The sequence below is a fragment of the Anopheles merus genome, chromosome 2R (genome assembly GCF_017562075.2).
Source record: "Anopheles merus strain MAF chromosome 2R, AmerM5.1, whole genome shotgun sequence".
Taxonomy (NCBI): domain Eukaryota; kingdom Metazoa; phylum Arthropoda; class Insecta; order Diptera; family Culicidae; genus Anopheles; species Anopheles merus.
This window is the reverse complement of record NC_054082.1, coordinates 22665776-22689545: the sequence shown is the minus strand read 5'-3', so window position 1 is coordinate 22689545 and position 23770 is coordinate 22665776. Positions and strand designations below refer to the sequence as shown.

The 23770-nt window shown below is 51.5% G+C and overlaps 3 protein-coding genes across 10 annotated transcripts; 2 read left to right on the top strand and 1 right to left on the bottom strand.

Annotated features, from left to right (window-relative positions):
• Positions 1–1560: 1560 nt before the first annotated feature.
• LOC121590895 (hepatocyte nuclear factor 4-gamma) lies at positions 1561–9613 on the top strand. Of its 7 annotated transcripts, none has more exons than XM_041911043.1 (8): positions 1561–1748; positions 6020–6112; positions 6491–6704; positions 6779–6873; positions 7002–7544; positions 7628–7727; positions 7797–7933; positions 8004–9613. In XM_041911043.1, exons 2-8 carry the CDS (start codon positions 6064–6066, stop codon positions 8636–8638), a joined length of 1773 nt encoding a protein of 590 aa, XP_041766977.1. In that variant the 5' UTR covers positions 1561–1748; positions 6020–6063; the 3' UTR covers positions 8639–9613. The 7 variants fall into 7 exon arrangements, with proteins under 7 accessions (XP_041766977.1, XP_041766980.1, XP_041766975.1 ...); XM_041911046.1 differs by lacking the exon at positions 1561–1748 and adding an exon at positions 1809–1827; XM_041911041.1 differs by lacking the exon at positions 1561–1748 and adding an exon at positions 1964–2254 and having other exon boundaries at positions 5587–6112.
• A 267-nt stretch (positions 9614–9880) lies between these two features.
• LOC121590896 (gonadotropin-releasing hormone II receptor) lies at positions 9881–13280 on the top strand. Its single transcript, XM_041911047.1, has 7 exons — positions 9881–11561; positions 11646–11769; positions 11857–12005; positions 12082–12181; positions 12262–12469; positions 12543–12666; positions 12743–13280. Exons 1-7 carry the CDS (start codon positions 11398–11400, stop codon positions 12936–12938), a joined length of 1065 nt encoding a protein of 354 aa, XP_041766981.1. The 5' UTR covers positions 9881–11397; the 3' UTR covers positions 12939–13280.
• LOC121590894 (cartilage oligomeric matrix protein) lies at positions 13156–22171 on the bottom strand. 2 transcript variants are annotated; one of them, XM_041911037.1, is made up of 18 exons: positions 22071–22171; positions 19952–20054; positions 19166–19229; positions 18569–18672; positions 18251–18462; positions 18017–18170; positions 17808–17945; positions 17550–17726; positions 17362–17479; positions 17143–17264; positions 16003–16103; positions 15447–15808; positions 15160–15379; positions 14789–15076; positions 14483–14717; positions 14175–14403; positions 13556–14064; positions 13156–13485 (listed from the first exon to the last, which is right to left on the bottom strand). In XM_041911037.1, the coding sequence occupies exons 2-18, from the start codon at positions 20040–20042 to the stop codon at positions 13409–13411; spliced, it is 3201 nt and encodes a 1066-aa protein (XP_041766971.1). In that variant the 5' UTR covers positions 20043–20054; positions 22071–22171; the 3' UTR covers positions 13156–13408. The 2 variants fall into 2 exon arrangements, with proteins under 2 accessions (XP_041766971.1, XP_041766972.1); XM_041911038.1 differs by having other exon boundaries at positions 19952–20049; positions 22071–22150.
• Positions 22172–23770: the final 1599 nt, after the last annotated feature.

Genomic DNA, 23770 nt, shown 5'->3' with positions numbered 1-23770 from the left:
CTTTATTTATAACACTGATACGAGATGCGTTACGCAGAGCGGTGAACATGTGATGATTCATGGCAAAAACCCAAACAATTCTCGTAATGACGAGACAAACAGCTACGCATACGGGAACTAAAGATCGGGAAGTAGTCGATAACGCAACAAATTTCCTAAGGTGTGACATCAAGTCTTAACGTGCAACATCCAGTGGCTGCGTTCGGTTCCATAGCATTTCTTTGCAAAGCACAGCATCTCAGACAACTCCCTTGCCTTTGTCTATCAAGCCTTTGTTCGAAGCGACGACATGGAAGATGTAATTGAAAGACATCCCTACGTAATTGAGCTTGGATTAATTCCCTTCCAAATTGATTCTGAATACTCCAAACGGATTGTATTGGTGTGAATAAAATAAAGTTACAGTGAACAAATCTATTAGGAAGGACAGTTCACACAAAAAAGGCTGACACGACAATGAATAAAAGAGAAGAAGAAGAAGAAGAAGAAAAAGAAGAAGAAGAAGAAGAAGAAGAAGAAGAAAAAGAATAAGAAGAAGAAGATGAAGAAGAAGAAAAATGAATAAGAGAAAAGGAGGAGGAGGAGGAGGAAGAGAAAAGAAGAAGAAGAAGAAGAAGAAGAAGAAGAAGAAGCAGGATAAGAAGAAAAATGAATAAGAGAAAAGAAGACGGAGGAAGAGAAAATGCAGAAGAAAAGAAGAAGAAAAAAGAAGAAGAAGAAGAAGAAGAATGAAGAGGAGTAGGAGGAGTAGGAGGAGGAAGAGGAAAGAAGAAAAAAGAAGAAGAAGCAGAATAAGAAGAAAAATGAATAAGAGAAAAGAAGACGGAGGAAGAGAAAATGTAGAAGAAAAAGAAGAAGAAAAAAAGAAGAAGAAGAAACGCACTATCGAATGAATAACGAAAAATGAATCTTCATCGACTCTAACGGCCAATAAAACCGCATAAACCGGTCTCGTGGTACAGTCGTCAACTCGGACGACTTTACAACATGTCCATCATGGGTTCAATTCCCAAACGGACCATGCCGCCATACGTACGCCACAAGTAGTGGTAGAGGCAGGCCTTGACCGACAACGGTTGTTGAGCCAAAAAAAGATGAAGAAGACTAAACTCGCATATCAACACGCATAGGGCACGACTTAAAACGTTCACACGGGTGTTTGTTCCGTTGTTAGCGTACGACAACGACAAAACAAAGCATTCTATTTTAATTGTTCAAAATTGTGTCAACTCCTATCCGAAAGCACCATCGCGGGAAACAGAAACATCTCGATTTGTTAAAACTGTGGATTGGTTGAAAGGCTTCGTTTTTCATTATTTTAGCTCACCCTCAAATATTTCCAAACGCATCAGAAATAGTAAAATCTATTCTAACCCTATTTCCTCAGCAAAAATAATTCACAAAACGAATACGCTCGTCCGCCAACTGACAATTTGAAATGGAACACACACTCAATCTCACCACGCTGTACACACCCTTCCATCGGGAAGGAAATTCACCACGGCTCACACCGCCCACCGTCTAGCAACCGTGAAATCAATCTACGCACGCATTGGTGAGAATCAGCTGTCAACACATGCACTCAAAAATTAATTGCACATAACTGTAGTGATGTCGGTTGTTTTATGTAATTTTTGTTGTAAATATTTGTAGTCCCAGTTCGCCCAGTGTGGCGCAGTTTTGTTTATTGTTTAGTGCTGTTTCGTGTTATTTGTGTTTGTGTGTGTGTGTATGTGACTACCTGTAAGGTAAACTAGCGCTGCGCTCCGCACAGTGCCATCATCGGTCGGGTCATTGTGTGCGCTGGAAGGCGATCGAGGATCGCGGGTTTGTGTGTGGCGCTGTGCAGAGAGGATCGTCGTCGTCGTCGTTGTCGTCGCTGGGTGGCGGCGAGAGCACAACCCCAGTGTGCAGTCCGCATACCTACAAGCGAACAAACGCACAGGGAAATCTCGATCGTTTCTCTCAGGGTCGTGGTCGTCGTCGTCGTCGCACGGTGGTGTTGTGTTGTGTGGTTGTACGGTGCTGCGTTGTGTCATCGCGTCACGGCGCTCGGTGCTTGATTCGGCGCGGGGCCCCACAATCGCCACAATTGTCGCGGAACGCGCGCACCGTCCCGTGCGTGTGTGTCGTCGTCGCCGTGTTTGTGCCGTATCTTTCTGGAACGGGAAGGCATATTGATAAGGCGCCCCCACCTCCCTGTCCTCCCCTGCCATCCGTCCGCGAGTGCAACCGTCTCGCTCAACGACAAGGGGTGAGAGGGCCCCTTGAGTAGAAGGGTGTGCTTCACTAAAATCCCGAGAAAGGGAAGGAGTGTGCAAACAGCGACAAGTAAAATCCACTGCCGAATTGACCGATTGATTGAACGGAGTAAGCGAGAGAGCGAGAGAGAGAGAGAAAGAGAGAGTGGCAGAGAAAGAGCGAAAAAGAGATAGACAGAGAAAGACCTGTTGCTTGAGAAGAACAGTACCGCTTGGTCCGAAGCACACACAGATGGGTTTGTTTAGTGTGCGCCACACATACCCGATCGAAGGTGCCGAACCTGTATTGTTAAGGTAATTGTAGTGTGCTACAGGTGTGCGACCACATACAAGCCCTGCCCTGCAGGTTTGTATCCCATCACCACCTTCCCCATGCAGCTGCCGAGAGTGTCTTTAATCTTCCGTCGGCGGAAAGTGTCCGGGGTTTTGTGTAGAAAGTTGCAGCCATCGCGATCGTTGTGTCATGGCGCGCATTGCGGTGGCAGTGGTGTGGTGGATGATGTTGTGATGATCGGCTCCCACCACCACCATCGTCTACTCGAGGTGGTCGATCTCGATTTTCCGATCGCGAGTGACCGAGATTATTGTTGCTGCTACTGCCTCCTTTTCCCTCTCTATCTCTCTCTCTCCCTCTCTCGCTCTTGTGGTATCAGCTGTCGGAGGCTGTGTGGCATGTAAACAACGCGTTCGATTCCCAGCAGACCGATCGTGGAATGCGAACCAGAATGGGGCGGGGGGGGGGGGGTCGTTGGAGTGGTGGACGGGTATCGAAGATGGCGGGAATGAAAACAAAAACTCCACTGGCCCACCTCCCCCGATTACGGGAGACCGGGACAGCAAAATGATTGCCCCTTCGGATTGTGGCCCGCGATGGAAGGAATCGCTTCCATTGCAATTGCAACCGGACCCATCATTATCATCGAATGCCATTCCATGTGTGTGTGCGTGGGAATAGTGTGTAGGGCTGATAAGGCTGGCATCAAAACAGGAACACACACACGCACACAAAGGGCGGTTCGATCGTAGCGATCATCCGGCAAACTACCCGGTACGATGAGGACACACTATGCCGGACAATTATCCTCCCAAGCTGGAAGCTTTGTCATTTACACAGTTGCCTGGCAATGAAACGAGGAATCAGGAAGCGGGATAGATGGACCGACCGCCGTTCCTTCCCTGTCAACTCTACAAGCGCAAGCGAAATGATGATCTTCGTAGATGAAATTACGTCGACCGCAGTTGGTAGCGGAAGAGTAGTCGTCAGCCTGCACGGATACCGCATCACAGGCGCGTTTGTTTGAATAGCGTTTTTTTGCCCCCCCTCCTTGTCAATCGCCCCATCCCTTCCTTGATCTGTCCTACTCACTCTTTTCGTTTTGCTGTAAGTAAATTGCTGTCTGGATGGCGTCGTTGGCGTGTTTGCGCCGTGCTGCGTGACTCTAACAGGGGGTTGTGTTTTTGCCACCGCAAAACACACAATTACGCCAACTCAGCGCAACAGCAGCGCAAAAACAGCAGCAAAATATGACTGCGGAGAACGCAAGCCGGGCGCGAACAGAACGTGTAGTACTTGGCTGACGTTACTTACGTGCGTTTTTGACCATATAGACTTAGGTGTAGACACGACACGAATGTTTTGGCCTGGATGAAAAGAGAGAGAAAAAAAAGGAAACACTTTTTAATAAGTGATCGTGTGTCATATTTTTGTACAAATTCCTCTATCTCTAGAGACATATTTAAGATAGGGCCCCATGCTCCTCTTGGGCTTTAAACTCTGAAAGCACACGAGAATGCCAGAAACACACATACACACTATTTCTGTTGGCATTGTGTGAAGTGGGGTGAAGGGTTTGTGATACCGCCTGGAGCCGATAATTATCGATAGAGAGTCACCGTCACCGCCACGGTCATTGCTACCGGGCGGTGGGATTAGTAGCCCACCACCAGGCTTTAATTCCTGCTGCGCGAGCGCGCCTTCTTCTTTGCGCACAGGTGACAAAACGCCGCGGAAGAAAACATCAAGTGCTCCCTTTGGGGGAGGGGGTGTGAGGAGGCGTGTGGGTGCGTGTGTGTGTCAGGGGGAGGATTTATGATGCGTCTGATTAACTGCACCCGAAGGCACGGAATGAGTTTTTTTCCGAAGACAAGCCCCGCAGTAACTTCGCTCGTAGATTGCGGAAATACAACATTTACCACCCTGTATGAGTTCGTGACAGAGAGAAGAGGGTGATGGTGGCGCGCTAACATTAACGATCACTGCTCAATTTTCCAATGAAACGCGAATGAAATCACACGCCTTCGCGGCACGATCGCGCGTCGTACTTTGTTAGAAGGAAGAGAGAGAACGAGAGAGCTGCCGTCTCTAGCAGTCGTCGAGTGAGAGAGAGGACGGCCAAGATCCGCGAAGATCACGTTCTTTGATTGTCTTTTGTCAATTGAGGCAAAAATAAAATAAAAGCAGCCATTGGCTGGTTGCTCTCGAGATGTGTTTGCTTCGTCACCATAGCCGCCACACACTTGCACAGAGATCATCCCTCCCCTGTATCTGCGTGGGCTTTATCCGCGCCTGCTGGCCGGTGGTGGCCTGGGCAGAGCGTGAAGATGTCTTGCGGTTTGACGAACAGTTGCTTAAAGCTCCTCCGCTAGCGTGTGGCTGTGCAATTGTTCTGTTTGTCTTATGCCCCCCTCCCCCGCACCCCCACCCACCACATTTAACATCCTTCGCTACACAAGGTTAAACGTCCCCATTATGTAAACGATAATGTTTGGGCACTTTAGAGAAGCACCACAGAGGGGGGGAAGATAAGAAGAAGACAAGAAAAAAGCACCATACGCACACAAGATTGACCAATTAAAAAAAAACACACACACACACACACACACACACACACACACACACACTTTTGCGTCCATCTTAAGGTCCAGGCAAACCTGCCGGGACGGGGGATGGGAGTAAATAACACACACACACACACACACACACACACACACACACACACACACACACACACACACACACACAAAGATAAGAGATAAGACCGAAGCTTCTCACGGCTGCCACGGGCCAACCAATCACTCTTCCCCTCCCTCCCGGTCGCTGTGGAAAAGATGAGGCTGAAAGAAGCTCGAGATATTGGTAGGTGATGGAAGAAGAGTGGCAGTTCCTGGCAGCAACGAAAAAAGCACAAGCCATCGCCGCGTAATCGCTCAGTACAGTGCCGAGCGTCGCGGCTGCTGATTAACGCGTCGTCGATTTTCTCGGTCGTCCGATTCCGACCCACCGAAGTATTGATCCCGCCCGTGTGGTATTTTCCATCCACCGCAGCCACCGACCGTCGCACAGGATCTCGCAGCGTGTGTTGGTGTGTGTGTGTGTGTGTGTGTGTGTGTCTCTGTGTTGGAGAGGGTTGGTTCTGTCGCGGGGTAGCGAGAAACGGGGCGCGTAGCCGGACGGCAAATCATCGCTCACCACACACACCCCGCGCGCCCCAATGTGTCGCGCACATAATCTCTAGGCGGCCAGACAGCATCGCGTATCCGCGTACGAACACTAACGCGAAGTGAGAGCACGACGACGACGACGACGACGACGACGACGGCGCTGCTGCTGCTGTTGCACCCAGCACGAGGCTACGACGGCCGCAGACGATCGTGCGCGCTCCGAACCGTCGAACCGTCCTCGCACGCGCGCGTTCGGTGTCTGTGGTAGTAGTCCCCGTCCCGGCCCGGCATGATGATGCAGTTTTTGCCTCTTACAGAATGTGTACCACTGCTCGCGAGCCAATATGCTGCAACGACCAAAATGTCTAACGCCGGAATAGAGTACAGCGAGCTGAACGACCGAACGAAAGGTAAGGGGTGTGCGGTGCAGGCGCGGGGAGGAGGGATGCTTCGGAGCAAAAGTTGTGTTGTGCTGTGCTGTAACTGCCCAGCAGCGGTGTCGCGGTGTGCGGAAGGTGTGCTGTGTTTGTGCCGTTGTCGGTAGTCGGGGAGGGCCCTCGGACGCTCGGACTTGTGGGCGATAAGAATATCTTTCCCCCATCAAACCGTGGGGAGGGCGGAGACGTACCATGCTCTATCGCAGCATATATATATAGAGGGTGTTGTTATGTCGGTGTGATGTTGGTGATCGCTCACAATCTTGCCTTTGGTGTTCTCGAAGGTCCCTTTGATTCCCGTGTCTAACGATTTTACTCTTTTTTCGCTGCCTTTTTTTTGTCTTGTTCCAGGAAGCCACGACAGCCCGAGCCATACGTCCGATACGGCGTATGAATCATGCCTGAGCCCCCTGCAGCCGAACGATAGCGGCAGCTTCAGCGCAATCAACGTGTGCGCTATCTGCTGCGATCGTGCGACGGGCAAACACTACGGTGCCGCCTCGTGCGATGGATGTAAGGGCTTTTTCCGCCGGAGCGTAAGGAAAAACCATACCTACTCCTGCAGGTGAGCTGAAGCGACGCGAACCGTCCGGAATAGCACCCTTACGCTTACACTTTCCCTCCCTTCGTTTGGTACAGATTCTCACGCAACTGCGTGGTGGACAAAGACAAGCGCAACCAGTGTCGGTACTGTAGGCTGAAGAAATGCTTCAAAGCGGGCATGAAAAAAGAGGGTAAGGGCAAAGGGACGAGATGTCCGCGGGACGCACATAGACACACATTCACCCGTCTGCTGCTCCCGGATCTTACGCGATTGATAATAATAATTCCCTTCCCTCTCTCTCTCTTTCTTCCTTCTCAGCGGTCCAGAACGAGCGGGACCGCATCAGCTGCCGCAAGCCGAGCACGGACGATAAGAACACCATCAACGGGCTGTCGGTGAAGTTTCTGCTGCGGGCGGAAAACTTTAGCCGCCACTTCGGCGCGGCGCTGGACGAAACGAACGACGCGGAGGAGGCCGACCTGTCGTCGAAGCGGTTCGCCAGCATCAACGACGTGTGCGACTCGATGAAGCAGCAGCTGCTGATACTGGTCGAGTGGGCCAAATCGATACCGGCCTTCGCCGAGCTGCAGCTGGACGATCAGGTCGCGCTGCTGCGGGCGCACGCGGGCGAGCATCTGCTGCTCGGGCTGTCCCGCCGGTCGATGCACCTGCAGGACATGCTGCTGCTCGGGAACAACTGCATCATCACCAAGCAGTGCCCGGATGCGAACATGTCGCCCAATCTGGACATCTCCCGCATCGGGGCCCGCATCATCGACGAGCTCGTCAGTGCCATGAAGGAGATACAGATCGACGATTCCGAGCTGGCGTGCATCAAGGCGCTGGTATTCTTCGATCCAAGTACGTTCCGCCGAGGGGGGGCAGTGGACTCTATGGCGTGGGGCGTTAGCGGTGATGTGATTTGCTTTCCTCTCTTCCAACAGGTGCGAAAGGATTGAACGAACCTGCCAAGATCAAATCGCTCAGGCATCAGGTGCTAAACAACCTCGAGGACTACATCTCGGACAAGCTGTACGATTCGAGGTGAGCGGAGACGTGGACCGTGGATGATGAATTGAATGGAGAACTAACCTTTTTCTTCTTCTTCAACAGAGGAAGGTTCGGAGAGATTCTGCTGCTACTGCCAGTGCTCCAATCGATCACGTGGCAGATGATACAGCAAATCGAGCTTGCCAAAATGTTCGGCGTCGCGCACATCGATAGCTTGCTGCAGGAAATGTTGCTCGGAGGTATGGTTGAGCCGTCTGCTGCCATGGTGTTTGGTTTCACTGTTTCACTGTGTTGCGTAACCCTTTTTAGGCGACACTATCGATACCTCGTCGACGATCACCTCACCGATAAACATGATGAACACCAACAACAGCCCATCCGATTCGTGTGATACGACGCACCTCGCGCCATCGATCGGGGGCCCACCGGTGGACCACGAGGGGGCCGACCCGCTAGTACAAATGTCATCGCTGAACGGACCGCCCGGCTACGGTGGCGATCCGGACGGTCTGCTCATGGACACGGTACCGAGCGCCAACAGCTACTGTACGCGCAAAGCGCCCGATCAGACCACACCGCCGGATGCGCTCAATGGGCAGCTGCACGGTCCAAGGAATGGTGGTGGTGGTAGTGGTACCGTACCTGCAGACGTCGGATACATGCAGCAGCAACAGCAGCATCAACAAAACCATCAAGTACAAGCGCAGCAGCAGCAGCGTCATGTTACGGGCAGCTCGGCGGATGGCACCGTTACGGTAGCGGACATATACTTCCATGCGCCCACGAGTGTCCACGACCCGTCGTCGTCGCTGCAACTGGACAGCGACGTCGCAATGTTCAACAACAACAATCTAAGCTGCTGCCCGGGCGAGATGACGCACGCGCCCGACAAGGGCTGCGAGATGGTCAAGATCGAGACGAAGCGCGAGCCGGAAAATGCCTAATTCCAAAACCCACCCACATCCCTCTTGCCATTCGCAACTATGTGCGTGAATGTGTGTGTGTGCGTGTGTGTGAGAGAGAGAGACAGAGTGTATGTGCTGATAGTATAACCATTTTGGAGGGAAATGAAAGCAAACCAGAGAATGGTTGGGGGTTAATGTGCAATTGTAAGCAGAAGGCTAGAGCAGAACCAAGATAGTGCAGCAGCAGCAGCAGCAAGATTGATATTCACGACGACGGGGCACGAGAAGCGAGCAAACCGTTTAGGAAAGGGTTTTTTTGTTTGTTTGTTTTGAATTGCGTTGATCGTGTGTGTGCGTGTTTTTTTTTACATTATACTCCCCGTTTTGTTGCGGCAGGTTTTTGTTTTGTTTTTGTTTGGTTAGATTTCCTTACGGTACGGTTATGGGGCGGGTGACAAAGCGGTGACAGGGCGCTAGGTTTTTCTTCACGATCGTCGCCGGTCGCTCTCGCGATCGGTTGCGATGTGACTGCAATACTGGTTGGTACTGAGCTTTCTGTTTTGGGTTTTCTTTCAATGAAAATGTTCAACGAATGACTGGAGTAGGCAAGAAACAAACAAAAAAGCAAACACGCCCGTGTTTAAAGCTACATAAGTATAATGATACTAGGCTAGTTAAGTAACCAAGTCAAAGTCAGACTCATTCTGTTAGGTAGGTTTTTTTCTTTTTTTTTTTCTCTCTCTCTCTCCTGTACATAGATTTACAACCGGTGGTGTGTGCACATTCGGGAAGGTGATTGTTATACTCTTTGCGTAGTTTAGGTATCTCCCATCCCCACCCAATCCTTACCTCCCTTATCATTCATCCCTTTCGCGCTACGGGATAGCGTGTGTTGGCCGTTTTTTTCCCTCTCGCATCGCCCGAGCTAAGGAAACGTGTTCTATATACTACGACTTTGTTATACTTCTTCTGTTTTCTGGGACGCAAAAGTGCAAATAAAAAAAACGACTGTTATTGTCTCTGTTTCCATATTGGTGGCCAGCAGTGGTGCGTGGTGCTGTGCTTTAAAACAAGGAAATTACGTGTGTCTGCGTTCCGCGTTTCCATTGCTGGATGCTTCCGAATGAATTTAAAACGGGGAACAAGATAACAGCGCGAGTTCCTCATCTCACCTAAGCAAATGTGGCTTCAAGCTCCGGGGCCGGGCATTTGCCGACTGTGTTGTCCTAGTTGATACGACAGCCGAGCCGAGGGCGCGCTTGGGTGTGGTTGGCTGCGGTACGTTAGTTCGGCTGCTCCGCTCGCTCGATCGGTGGTAAACGCATTACCGCTGATAACCGCGTCCGTCCGATGGCGACCCAATGGCGACACAAGCCCGCACAACGGTTCGACCCAGTCGGCCGGCTAGCCTTAGTGCGGGCAGTCTATCTACACCGTTTCTCGTGCCGCAGCCTCGGTGGTGCTGCCGCGATCGTTCGTTCGCTGTGGGAGGAGGGAATTGGACGCGATCACCCCGCGACCGTGTGGTGGCCGTACCGCCCGGCACGGCACTAATCGATTGAGCGCTCGCGAGCGCACGAGAACGGACCGGTGTGGTGGTGGTGCTCAGGGAACCCGCGCGGCAGTAGCAGTACATCGGCCGTACCTACATCAACCATCATCGCGGTGTGGCTTCAACTGTTGTACCTCTGGCAGGTGGTTGCGATCGTGAATTCGGGAATTCACTCACAAAAATAGTGAAAAATCAACCACCACAGTTGCTCACTTCCGGATGCGTTCGCTCGTTGGTGGAAGATTTGATACGATCGGTGTTTGTGTAATGTGTGAGTGTGTTTGCTGTTATTGTACAGTTTTTTTTGTTGGTTTGCTTACTTGTGTATTAGTGCAGGCGCGTTAGAGGTCTCTTCCCACATCGGTCCCTATCAGTCCGTCCGCCCTGCAAACGCATTAGGGTGCGCGATCAGTTGCTAATCATCGTACAGCCGAAGGATCTATCTCATCCGTATACACCCCCCCCCTTCCCAGCCCTCTCCGTACATCCAATGCATGCATGTGGCGGTGGCGACGGTGGCAGCACGCCCCATGGACAGAGTAGACCTGGACTATGAGTTGTTTGGCACGCGCTCAGTGAGTGTTCCTACCGCGGTCGCACATCACAACAACAGTGACCGACCGGAGGGTGGTGGTGGTGGTGGTGTGTAGCATTATTTATTGGTGGCAGATCAAAACCATGTCCGGGTCCGGGGGGAGGGGACAATCGAGCATACATTGCTTGCCGAAGCCTCGGTACAGTGGTGTGCCCGTGTGAACTGCGACATTGACTCTGCGGGTTGCGTTTGTGTGTTCGCGGTGAGTGTGTGAGGTTGTGTCGTGTTGGGGCTAGGATTGTGAAGGTGCTGTTTTGGAGCACTCACGAGTGTGTCTCTACAAGAAGTCGGCAGGAGTTATCTGGCCGACGAATCTCTCCGAACTCCGAGGGCACCACACAAAAGAGGCAACCTGAGACGGTCGATGCCGTTGGGGGAGGAACGTTAGTGGCACACAGTGGTTGGGGCAGGGCAGCGATTTGTGAGCACGGGAAGAATCTCGTAATAGACTGTGAACTACTCTTAGCGCGTTCAGTTATCATTCTAAGGAAAGAATGCCATACAAAAGTGTCCGCCTGGTGGTTAACGAAACACGTGCACTACTGACAGCAGGACCGATCGTGCTAGATGGATTAGCTTAGCACCGAGCAACCCTTCGATACAGTTAGCCGCAAGCCGCAAGTCCGGTTTGCCAGCCTGCCAGCCAGAACAATGCCCAACACAATGGCCGCCCACATCAACCAGCGCATCGAGGACCATCGGAATTTGGCCGACTGGTCGTACTATGCGAACGAAACGGCCGGCGAGGAGTACTACGAGATGCCGATCGATATGCGCTTCAACTCCGGTCACATCCTATCGATCATGGTGTACACGTAAGCGTCGGTGGCCAGGGTGTCTCAGGCTGTTCTGCCGCTAACGTCGTTTTGTGCCTTTTTTTTATTGCATCCCCATTACAGTACACTGATGGTGTTTTCGGCCACGGGCAACCTTACGGTGCTCAGCATACTGGCCCAGCGGAAGGTGCGCGCCTCGTCGCGGATCAATATCATGTTGGCGCATCTAGCGATTGCAGATCTGCTGGTTGGTTTGCGGTTGGAGGCATACGGAACCTGTGGCGATGTTTTGGAGAATCGATTCTTTAACACCCATTCTTTCACTGCACCCTAGGTCACCTTTCTGATGATGCCACTGGAGATTGGGTGGGCGTACACGGTTAGATGGACGGCCGGTGACTTGATGTGTCGCGTGATGGCGTTCTTCCGCACCTTCGGGCTGTATCTGTCCAGCTTCATTCTGATCTGCATATCGGTGGACCGGTACGTGCCATCTGAGACAGTGCGTTTTACCGATCGTCCCCGGCTAATGGCCAGACTTTGCCCTTTTTTTTCTCAGATACTTTGCTGTGCTGAAACCGCTGAAAGTGCACGAACATCGGGCCGTGCTGATGATAGCAGCGGCCTGGATAATGTCCGGACTGTGCAGTTTACCTCAGGTATGGTTTTTGTTGCTGCTAAGAACCGATCAATGCCAGTTGCTCAAACAGTGCGGTTCCATTTTGTTTTGCGATTTCAGGCGTTTATCTTTCACCTGGAAGGACATCCAAACATTACGGGATACCAGCAGTGCGTAACGTACCACTACTTTGAGGAGGAAATCTACCAGATCATCTACAACGTGCTGGTAATGTGCCTGATGTACACCTTCCCGCTGATTGTGATCCTCTACTGCTACGGGTCTATCTACTACGAAATATTTAGTCGTACCAATCCACGCAATTTAGGTAAAAGGGAACTCCTTCCTTTATCGACTCTCCAACCACGCGCAATAGATTCACCTTATGCCCTATTTTGCAGAGAGCTTTCGCCGCTCGTCGATAGATGTGCTTGGGCGAGCGAAGCGAAAGACGCTACGGATGACCATAATGATCGTGATCGTGTTCGTCGTCTGCTGGACGCCCTACTACGTCATGTCACTATGGTAAGTGATAGAGTCATCCAGGAGAAATTCTTTCCAATGTTTAGAGCATGCTGTTCCTTCCCGTCTCGTTTTGCAGGTACTGGCTCGACAAGGAGTCGGCCAAAAATGTGGACCAACGAATACAGAAGGGACTGTTTCTGTTCGCCAGCACGAACAGCTGCATGAACCCGGTGGTGTACGGTGTCTTTAACGTGCGCAAGAAACACACTAAAAAACTACTAAAGACGACACACGAGAAAAGCTGCGGCAGTCATCTGACGATGAGGGTGTAGGAGCATTAGTAGCATGGAGTGAAGTCTGTTTCGTGTTATTGTTGAGGGAGAGAATGTAGGATGTTTGCTCCATTTTATAGCATAAGATAGTGTTACAACTTACAATTACACTACTCACGGTCTGAAATACTCTGTATGTAGCGGCTATGTACGCAATAAATCCACGATTCGGTGGACGTATCCATGAAATGGAAGGATCACAAATGCTGTATAGAAGTTTTGTTTCATCCTCCATCGCTGTGCGAAGGAAGATCACACGCTTTATTGGTTCGCATTAGTGCCTATTACGTACTGAATAGTGTCTTACTGACATAGAACTGAGGTAGCGACAACAAGGGAATAGTAATAGTAAGGAGTGGAAACAGGGCCTGATTATACGAAGCAGATTGGTGTTGTATATACTGTAAGCGCTACATTTAGTTGTACACCTAACATTAACTCTGCTGACGATCACCCGATGGAGTGCCGGCCTAAGCCCGATGGTCAACCTGTACCTCGCGCTGCAAATTCGGAGGCAGCTCGCGGTAAATCGCCTCCGGTACGTTATCTGTAGTGAGGCAAACGAAAATGGAAAAGCATTACTCTCGGACGCACGTTCGCCAGTCGACCGAACTTACCATTGCAGCGGTACACCAGATCGGACCAGATGATCATCTCCTGCGAGAAGCAGAACACACCCAGCCGGCCACCCTTGAGCGTGGTGTCGAAGATGTTGCCCGAATCGGCCACCATCTGGTCGCCGTCGAAGATGCGCAACCGGATCAGTCCGATCTTCGGCCGGTGCAGCAACAGCCAGCGGTACGCCGTCCGTTCGGTCCAGCCGACGTTGCGCGGGTCCTTCCAGAGCAGCTTCACCTGGCCCTTGGTGTCGCCCGTGTGCCACAGACTGTTGCGCAGCATCTCGCCCGGTCCGGTCGCGCTGTTGATCAGCTTCAGCTGTATGCCCGGCTCGGCCGACGCACGGAACGGGGTCGCCTGCCAGTACGTCTGGATGTTCTTCTTCCACATGACGGCGTAGAACTTGTGGTTGTCCTGGTAGCTGAAGATGAACCCGACGTAATCGTCATCGATTTCCGTGTCGACGAAGAAGGTGCCCTCGAAGTCAACGCCACCGAACGCGTCGTAGCTGCATTTGCGGGACAGGCACGAGATGATGGGATGGGAGCAAAAGCAATTAAACAATCTCGATCAAAGCGATCCTCCGCGCAAGCCCTACAAACTGAGCACTGAACTTACCCAACCGCCAGCCCCGGATCGCTGTTTTGTGTCTGGACAATTTCCGCACCCTTGTTGTAGATCACCCAGTTCGGATCGATCTGCGAGTCGCCTTCCGGGTCCAGCACCACCGTCTGGTACGTGCGGAAGTCGGTCGAGAAGATCTTCGAATTGTTCGGACAGTTGTCGAGATAGTTCGGGATCAGATCCAGATCGAAGTCTTCCTCGCAGATGTCACCGATGCCGTCATCTGGAAAGAAGTGTTTTGTAAGTATATGTCGCTGCGAGCGGGTGCCACATCGGGTGCAATCAATTTCTTGCCGACTTACTGTTCGCATCCGTCTGGTCGGGATTGAACACGATCGGGCAGTTATCCTCGTGGTTCAGGATACCATCATTATCCGCATCGGTATCGCACAGATCTCCCCGCCCATCACCGTCGGTGTCGAGCTGGTCGGAGTTGGCCAACTTCGGGCAGTTGTCGCGACTGTCCTGAATACCGTCCCGATCGCGATCGACATCACTGTCGCACGCATCACCGATAAGATCGTTGTCGGAATCGAGCTGTGGGATAAAAAAAAGGGAACAGAGAGTGAGAATCAATTTAATTTAGATTCTTCTAATCAGACACTCACCTGATTTGGGTTGGGAATCATCGGACAGTTGTCGCACACATCCCCGACCCGATCGCCATCCGTATCGAGCTGGTTGAAGTTGGCCACCTTGGGACAGTTATCGTCCTCGTTGCGAATACCATCATTATCAATGTCCGGATCGCAGGCATCGCCCATCCCATCCTTATCGACGTCGTTCTGGTCGACGTTCGATACCGTGGGACAGTTATCGCACGCATCGCCCTGCTTATCGCCCCCATCGACATCGCTATCCAGCTGGTCCGGATTATGCACCAGCGGGCAATTATCCTTCATTTATAGAGAAAGGGAAGTTAGCAAAATCTGGACTGGAGCTGACACTTAATTTCTCCGCCTGAGTCATTCAGTCCTACCGGATTGTTCAGAATTCCATCGTTGTCTGCGTCGGGATCGCACGCATCACCAATACCGTCCCGGTCCGCATCTTCCTGGCCCGAGTTGGGAATGTTGACACAGTTGTCAGCGCGACACTTCTCATCGTTACACTGCAGGTTGGCGTCGGGCCACCCGTCCAGATCCTTGTCCGAGCCGCACAGGAATCCATCACCCGCCCAGCCTACCTTACACTTACATCTGTCAAAAAAAAAGTGGTCTTTGGAGCCTTACTTGAACCCTGGAAATCTTCCTCCAGAATCCCTACCTGTACTTATTGTTGCCGGCATGCTTGCACACCGCGTTCTGGTCACAGATCGTCCCATCCAGACACATCCGATCGGATGGCAAACATTCGCGCGACGAGTTGCGGATAAAGCCCGCCTTACACTGACAGTCGTACGAACCTTCCGTATTGTGGCAGACCATGTTCGCTCCACAGCGGGCCGACCCGTCCGCACACTCGTTCCGATCCGTGCACCGCTGGCGTTGCATCGAACCGTCGAACGACGTTGCCGTCAGCCCCTCGTAGTGTATGCCGACGTAACCGCTGGGGCACGGGTCGCACCGGAACCCGGGCGCAGTGTTGGTACAGCGTACACGCACATCGCACGGCTCCACCAGATCACACTTTACAAAACGGGCGGTAGGGAGAAGTCATGCGTGAGAAATTACAGATGCAAAGGTATTGAAAGTGCATTCTAGCAGTAGGCGTATGAGTTGGCAGAAGACGGTCTTCTTTTGGCCTCGGCTGGAGACACCCTTTTTCCGGGGTCGTATCAGCAAAGCAAGCAAAGAAGATGGAGTCTCACAGCATAACCTACCTCGTCCAGATCGTGACAGGCAGTACCGTTGCCAGTGAAACCGGCCGGACAGGCACCGCAGCGGAAGAACGGATGCTGATCTAATCTACTGCAATGTACACCTTAATTTTGGAGGGCGAAGGGAGGAACAGTCAAGTAATGTGTGGGAGACGAAGTTTAACGATCGAATTCGGGAACAGGTTACACAATTTGTCAATGGGTTAGGCGCAAATGATTTTGGTTTGGTGATTCACACTTTCGCATCGACACGATCTTCGGCGCTCACACTACCATTGCTTACATTACAAGATCTTTCGTTGGAGCACTGATCCAGGACCGAAACCGATCGCCGATGAATACTCACAATCAGTTAAAAGGCAGTAGTCAACATGATAAATGGTACGATAGAAAAATGGTATAATCTCAAGCATGCAAAGATGTTTCCCAATACCCAAACCCCCCTCGCATGGTTCTGTTACAACTGTTTCGGAAATGGTTGATAAAAGATTATGAAGCGAATGTTATATACCCTGCCACAGCTCAAACGGAAGACACGAATCGCACCGCAGTCATCCAACAAGTTCCATCCAATCAGGCCAAACTTACGACGTACGACGATGAGATATCAGTTTTATTATTGCGTATCGTAAATATCAGCTGGTTTGCTAGTGAAGCTTAAGGTTAAGTACATTTGGCGCACCCTGCCAGGCACAGGATCAAACGTGGTAAGAAAAATGGTGATAAAAAACATGTAAAAATATGTGAAATTCATTTAACACTGTATATGTATATGTATATGTATATATCAGCCGGCGGTATGTGTGGACAACGCTTTCCCCAAACTTTTTGTTCCACCCCTGGGGAGCGTGTTATATATTATGGGAACACCGTTTTACATTCACAACTGTTGGTTTGTTCACACACGGCGACACACGGGGCTTTGTATAAGAAGGGTTTGTTGTTGGGGTTTTTCTTTTGTGAGGGAGCAATGGAGAAATGATTGGAGAAGCCCCGTAGCAGCCCGCATGCTATCGTACGCTACTGGGACCCTCCGTGGCGACGACCCGACTCGTCGCGTCTCGTCAGGCGTCGGGTTAAAGTGAGTGGGTTTGGAGGGGGTTGTGGTAAGGCGGGGAGCTTGACTTGACTATTACTTCCTACCTGGTGCGCACGGTTTGTCTTCGCAGGCGTCCCGAAACCGGCAGTGCTTACCGTCGCCCTCGTATCCCGCCGGGCAGGGACCGCACTGGGCACCCTCGACCGTGTCATAACACTGGACACCACTGGAAGGAGAGGAGCAAGACAACACCGGATCGTTTGGATGTCTGTTAGTCAGCGATAGAGCGTAGTGGGAGTTAGTTTGAAAGGAGTGCTACTAACTTGAAGCATGGCTGGTCCGCACAGGTCTGACCCGGACGACAGTTTCGGCCATCGCCGACGTATCCACGCGGACAGTGACCACAGCGCATACCAGTGGACGTATCATAGCACTGCACGCCTGCAACGTTGCGGGAAATCAGGTGGTTTAGTAGATCCTCACCAGGACCTGGGGTACTGCCATAACTCACCTGGGAAGCACGGATTGCTGTACTGGCAGTTTTCGCGCAACGGTTGCGCCTGCTGACAACCGGCACAGTTCTCGATCAGCCCCCGCAAGTAGTTGATCTCATGCCGCTGTCCCTTCACCTCTTCCTTCAGCTCCTTCACCAGCTTCATCAGCTCGCCGAGAAGCTTCAGAATGTTCTCTGCCATGATCGAAATCACAAAAAGTGTTGAAAACTGTGTCTTGGGATAACTCTGCAATGGGCCTACCGCTACCAACTTACCATCACAATCACCGTGAATGATCGGGATGTCGCCACGGTTTGCCGAGAAGTCGGTGTGGAACGCTTCCTTGTACTTTTCCGCCGTGTGGTGCCAGTTCCGGATGTCACGCTTCTTGTTGCGCTCCGGTATAAGCTCACCTGCAACACCGACTCGATTAGCAAATCGCTTTTTCAGGGACAAGTTTACCCAAACTCTCCAGCGCTCTCACCTTGCACTTTGTTCTTGAGCATCTTTTCCACCGTCTGCTTCTGGCGCGACGGGATGTGGTTGCCGTTGCGGCGCAGTATCTTCTGACAGCTGGCACGGCTCAGCGCCTTGTCCAGGTCGGAATCCAGGAACAGGGGATACTTGCGCTCGCGGAACTACGGAAAAGGAAAGTAGGAAAGCAAATCCCTATCAATCACTGTCGCGAACGCTGATCGTGAGGCAGATGAGCAATTACCAGCTTGACCGTCGGCTCGTCGCTGCCCGCAAACAGCTTCGACAGGTTCACGTCCAGCTCCTCGGTCGAGGACTGTTTACAGTTCATGTACACGGTGATCGCGCTCTGGTGGAACGCGAACGCCAGCGACTTGATCGTGGTCGACTCGTTCAGCTCGCTCAGGATGAGGTTCTTCGAGTACACCTTCGAGTGGGTGGTGATGTCGATGGTCACTGATCGATGGGCAATGGGTGGGGGGAAGGGAAATGGATGGCCGTTAAAAGCGATTGATTTATCGGTTTTCGATTAGGGGCGGCCACAGTAGACCCATTTGCTTACCTCGCTTGTTTTTGCGATCGAGATAGAAGGAAAATTTGTTCTTCGATTCAGGGAAATCGATCATAAACAGTGCCTCGATGGTGATTCTAAACTTTCGCCGCGGTCTGTGTGGAGTGTGGTAAACATTCGAAATGCCATTGTAGTGGCGTGTTTGAAGAAAAAAAAAAACAATTACAGTGAAGCTTGGATAAGAGACCAATCGATCAAACGTTTAAATAAAACTGCCCCCCTATTGAAACTATCTCTTATGTGGTTTGATATCTAATATTGTATTCTTTAGTTGACTGTTGGATTGAATTATGTCCATTCAACAACATTTAAGGGTAATAGGAAGAATAATTTTGAGCATTTATATCATTACAACATATTTTGAAATTACCGAAACTGGTTGGAAAACACTTAAAATTGTTTACTTCAGTTCATTTTTGCCGTTTCTGAAGTATATTTCCTCTAATACATGTCATTCTAACTTTAGTGCTCCTACTTGAAAGATCTCCTACTCTGTCTAGTTGACTCTCTCTCTCTCTCTCTCTCTGTTGCAGAAATATCTCTTAACCAAGGTTTCACTGTAAATCAATTAATGTGCCGATCGCTTACCTAATGTGGCGGAGCGATATTAGGAAATCATCCTTAATGTATTCTTCCAGCTCAGTCGACGCAACTACATCAGAGAAGGAAAAAAAAGGGGAAGCAAAAAAAACAAAAAAATGTAAATCATTCCGCACCACGTATGTTGCAAAGTGTCTCGCGACTTCTCAACACTGTAATTAGTGACCAAAAAAAAAAACACACACACACACAGTTTCTGGCGCCCCATATAAGAAATTAATTTAAATAAATCAATCAATAGCGCGATCGCGCAATCGCTTGTCGCAGACGTGGGCGCCGTACTGTGGCGTCCAGTGTAGGTTGCAGCCAATGCTCTGTGTGCGTGTGTGCAACGGGTGGAAGATTTATGAAGCATTACTTCATTGCGCGCACCTCCTCGATCGAGGGTTTCGAGCGAGAGAAACCAAAAGGGTTCTGGACCAATCGAACGAACCAACAAAAAAAACCGGCACCATCAAGCATCCAATCTGCAAACCCCAGTATGTGTATCGTGCAGCAGAGCCAACCGGTGTGGGCGATCCGGGGCGACAGAGAATGGCGTTTTGGGCACAAAACTTCTGGCCACAAGACACTGCTGGTTGTAAATCTGGTCCACTGCCCATTTTTGGCTGCTTGCGGCGGGGTACTTCGCTTCGTTGCTTTTGTTATTCTATACTCTCAGTGCGTCCCAGTTCGGTTCGAAATTCGACGATTTATGGACGGCAGCAGCTGGAATGGATTATTTACGACTAATTGATAGCACCGCCAGGGGTGCATGGGTGCTCGTGTACTTACCCGGGTCAATCGACAGCGGTTGCACTTGCTGCACGAACGCGAACAGTGCCAGCAGCAGCAACAGCCCTGCCATCGGCAGGGTTGATTTCATTTTGCTCCTTTACTGCCGCAGGGAAGCAGAGACAAGAAGAGAAAGGGAAAATCAGTACGATAACACTCACAGGCCGGTTCAGCTCGCAAAAAAAAACAGAAGGATCACTCGCGCACACAAAACGGGAAGAGCTTGATTGAAATGTTCATTGCAATTTCACATGCACTACAAAAGCGGCACTACATGATTGTTGCTGGATCACTTTTCAAGTAAACGCGACAGTTCAGGGCCGGTAGCAGTCTCGTCGGTAAGCAGACGAAAGCGCCGTGTTAAGCAACAAGGTGGATAACCGGGCTGGAGTTGTTGCAGTTTTTGCTTTTTTTTTTTTCTTCAAAATTGGTGGGACGAACTTCCAAAATCCATGCACTTAACTTGCGCTCTCTGTTGCGCCATCTGTGCACGGGTTCCGTCTGCGAAAACACCCAACCCGAGCCGTTGCATTGTGGACACGTTTTATTAATTGTTTGATGCTTCGATTCTCACTTTCTTGCTCGTTTCGTTCCCTTTTTCCCCCCAGTTGTTTGTTGTCCCATCCACACTCCCAACGATGCTGCCGCGACGACCAACATGTGCATCTAAGGTGTTCTTTTGCCCACCCCATCCCGATGCCGATCGGTGATCGTTCGCGCGCCGTTTGTCTTCCGAGCGTTACGACGAAGGCGACGAACTAGATGAGTCTTGAGCGACATTACGATCGTGTCTCTTCCTGGGCACACCTTTTCACTGTCCCTGCTGGTCCCGACGTCCCGAGGTGGAACTGATGGGCCTCGGCATCCTCTGCACAGGGCCCACCCGTTCCCTGGCCGTCCCCGGTCCGCCCCGGGGGAGGAAAAAGCTTACCGCTCAGGGCCGGGAACAGGAATTCCCATCCAAAAACGCTAAACAGGGCCCCGTGTTCCCGTCCTCGCGCTATGACAAAAGGGCAACAAAAAGGAAGAGCAGGGAGGGGATGGAAAAGCGATATACATATATAAAAAAACAACCCCCCTCCCCCCGTCAGACACACTCACACACGCTGGATCGCGGGATCGAGCAATCAAAGCCCGACAACAAACGGGTGTAGAATGGAGGACGGTGCGAAAAGAAGCTGCACCCGACAGAGAGAGAGGGAGAGAGAGAGAGAGAGCAGTGTGGGCACCGCGGTCGTTGGCGGTTGGCGGCAGGGCTGAGTGTTAGCCCCGGAGCTTCGGAATTGTGGCGCGTAGGCGGTTTTCAAAAGCGAAGCAAAGCGGAATGACGGGGAAATAATAAAAATAAAAAACGCGTGTGGGCAGTGCACGCTCGCCGCGCGGAGGCTGCGCGCGCGCTCGCGCCTCGCGTACACACAAACCAGGCGCAAAAGGCGGTCTTGGGGACGGTGGGGCGAAGGAAAAGCGGTTCTCCAGGCCCCCAGACTGCCCCCGCCCCCTTTGTCTGTCCGTCCCCGCACAGCACACACACACACCGAGACAAACGCACACACACACACACAAGCTCCAGCGCGTACGTGTTACCGCGCTGACGACGGGAGCCCATGGGGGAACATATGGGATTTCGAGCGACGATTTGCCAAATTCGGACCGGAGTGGTCCGAAAATGGACATGCGGTCCGGTTGCAGCGGACCAGAAATTACCGGACGGCGCGCAAACCCGAACGGAAACCGTTAGCGGGAAGCGTGTGTCGCGTGGTTGGGCGAGTTTTGGGCAACTAGCGCAACCTTGCGCAGCGTCGCTGCACAACAATTTTGGCCCGAACTCGTAAGGAGCCCGTTACAACACGGCGCGCCACCTGACACGGCAAAGGAAACGATTTTCGCCAAACTGCACGCAATCTGTCTGCTGGCTCCACTCACTGGGAAGCTTGCTTTAACACAAGGCACCGTTTTTTTTTGTGGTGACACAAACGAAACGCGCTCATTCACTGCGAAAGGATCGTTACGCACTTCCTGCCACGAGGTCCTTGCTAAACGGTTCGGAGGCCACGCACTGTCACGCACGCACACACACACACACACGCCAGATGGTCCTTCAGAGACTCCAGAGACTCACCAATCCCGTGCAAACGATCCGAAGCAAAGGGCAAGAAAAACAGATCGACCAAACGCTGCGGGATCTCACAGCAGACTAAGCCGCGGCGCGCGTACCTTCGGGTCTAGATGCGCCGATCGCGATCATGCTGCGCCCGTACCTCATCGCCATCCCCAGGCGGTGTGTGTGTGTGTGTATGCTTGCTTCAACAGCAAGAGCGAATAAAGAGAGAGCGAGGGAGAGAGAGCGCGCTAGACAGGACGTGATCGACCGAACGCAGGGTGAAACTAGTGGAAGGACAGCATAGGAGAGGTAGTGCGGGACGGGGTGTCACAATCGCGGAAGAGGTGACGATCGAATCTTGGCTTTAATCTTTTTTTTTTTTTTTTGAGTTTGGTTTTGGAGGGGTGAAACAGATTATGATTACCACCGGGTCGGGCCGTTACGGATATAGGCGACGAACCTGGTGCACCGAAGGTGCGACGATCTCCATCGATCGAGGATCGTTAAGCCATTAAGCCGCAAGTGGTGGGTGTGGTCCCGGGGCGACGAAATTTCGGGCACGGCCGTCCCAGACCACTGTTAAGGCTACGGCGATAAACCACATTTTCCACCCCAAAAATGCCCTTCCAGTGAGGTGCCTGTTGCTCCCGACACATAAAGAGCCGTCCCATCACGGTCGTATGGCAAAATCAGCTGTCCAGTTGCCGACCCGTTGTGACTCCGCGGACCGGAGCGGTAGTAATGGCGATCCATAATGGCCATTACCGTCTAATGGAGGTTTTGACTAATAAAATCGGAGAGAAAAGCTGTCACTGTCGCTGTGCTGTGTGGGGTGGTCGCTCCACGCTGTCCACTGCAACACCCGAGAAGGAGGAGAACAGTGGATCGGGGGGGAGGGTTAGACCGGTCAGACATTGGGCCGTGGCCGGCCGCAACGCTTGTTTCGAGCGTGTCAAACGGTGCTGGCAGAGCGGCAGCAGCAGCAGATTGTCCAGACTCTAAGCGCGGCCCCGCTAATGGCCCCTCTGGCTGTGACGCCGTGAGTCCCGCTCGTTTGTGTAGCAACATCGTTTAGATCCGTACTTTATGGAGCACATTATCACAGCACAGCAAACCGCGGGCGAGGTGACGGCGACGGGTTGGCATAATGTTTTTCTCATTAGTTCCCATCCCCCGGACCCGGGATCGTGGCGTTTTTGCGTGTGTGTGTGTGTGTGTGTGCGCGCGCTCGTTGGAAGCAATCTTAATCGGAAACCGTGGGCAGTGGCAGCGCGCGCACATCGGTTCCGGACGTTTTAGCCCATTTTCGCATGTGGTTTGTCGCCGTTTGTCTGCTGGAATGCTGGATGCCAGTGGGCTGCAAAAAAGGGAAATGGCTGAAGTTCTGCATGCCCGGCAAATAGGGGCTCGTAAAATGTCTGTGCGCTAACAGCTTTATTTGCATTGTTTTCTCGTTAACGTCCCTGTGACAAGCTAGTTTTGCGTTTGTTGTGCGTGTGTTTGTGTGCGATAGTAATTAGACATGCTTATGCTGTGCGCGAGGAAATTAAATATGCAGCAAAATGTTAGACAGCTTGCTGTAATGCTAAAACAATTTGCCCGTTTGCGTATGTTTTGTCGATTTCTCGCAGGAAAAAAAAAACTCCATCAATGTCATTGTATTGCTGGGACTGTGCAGTAGCAAAAACGGAATCTACTGTCCACGTAAATCGAACAAA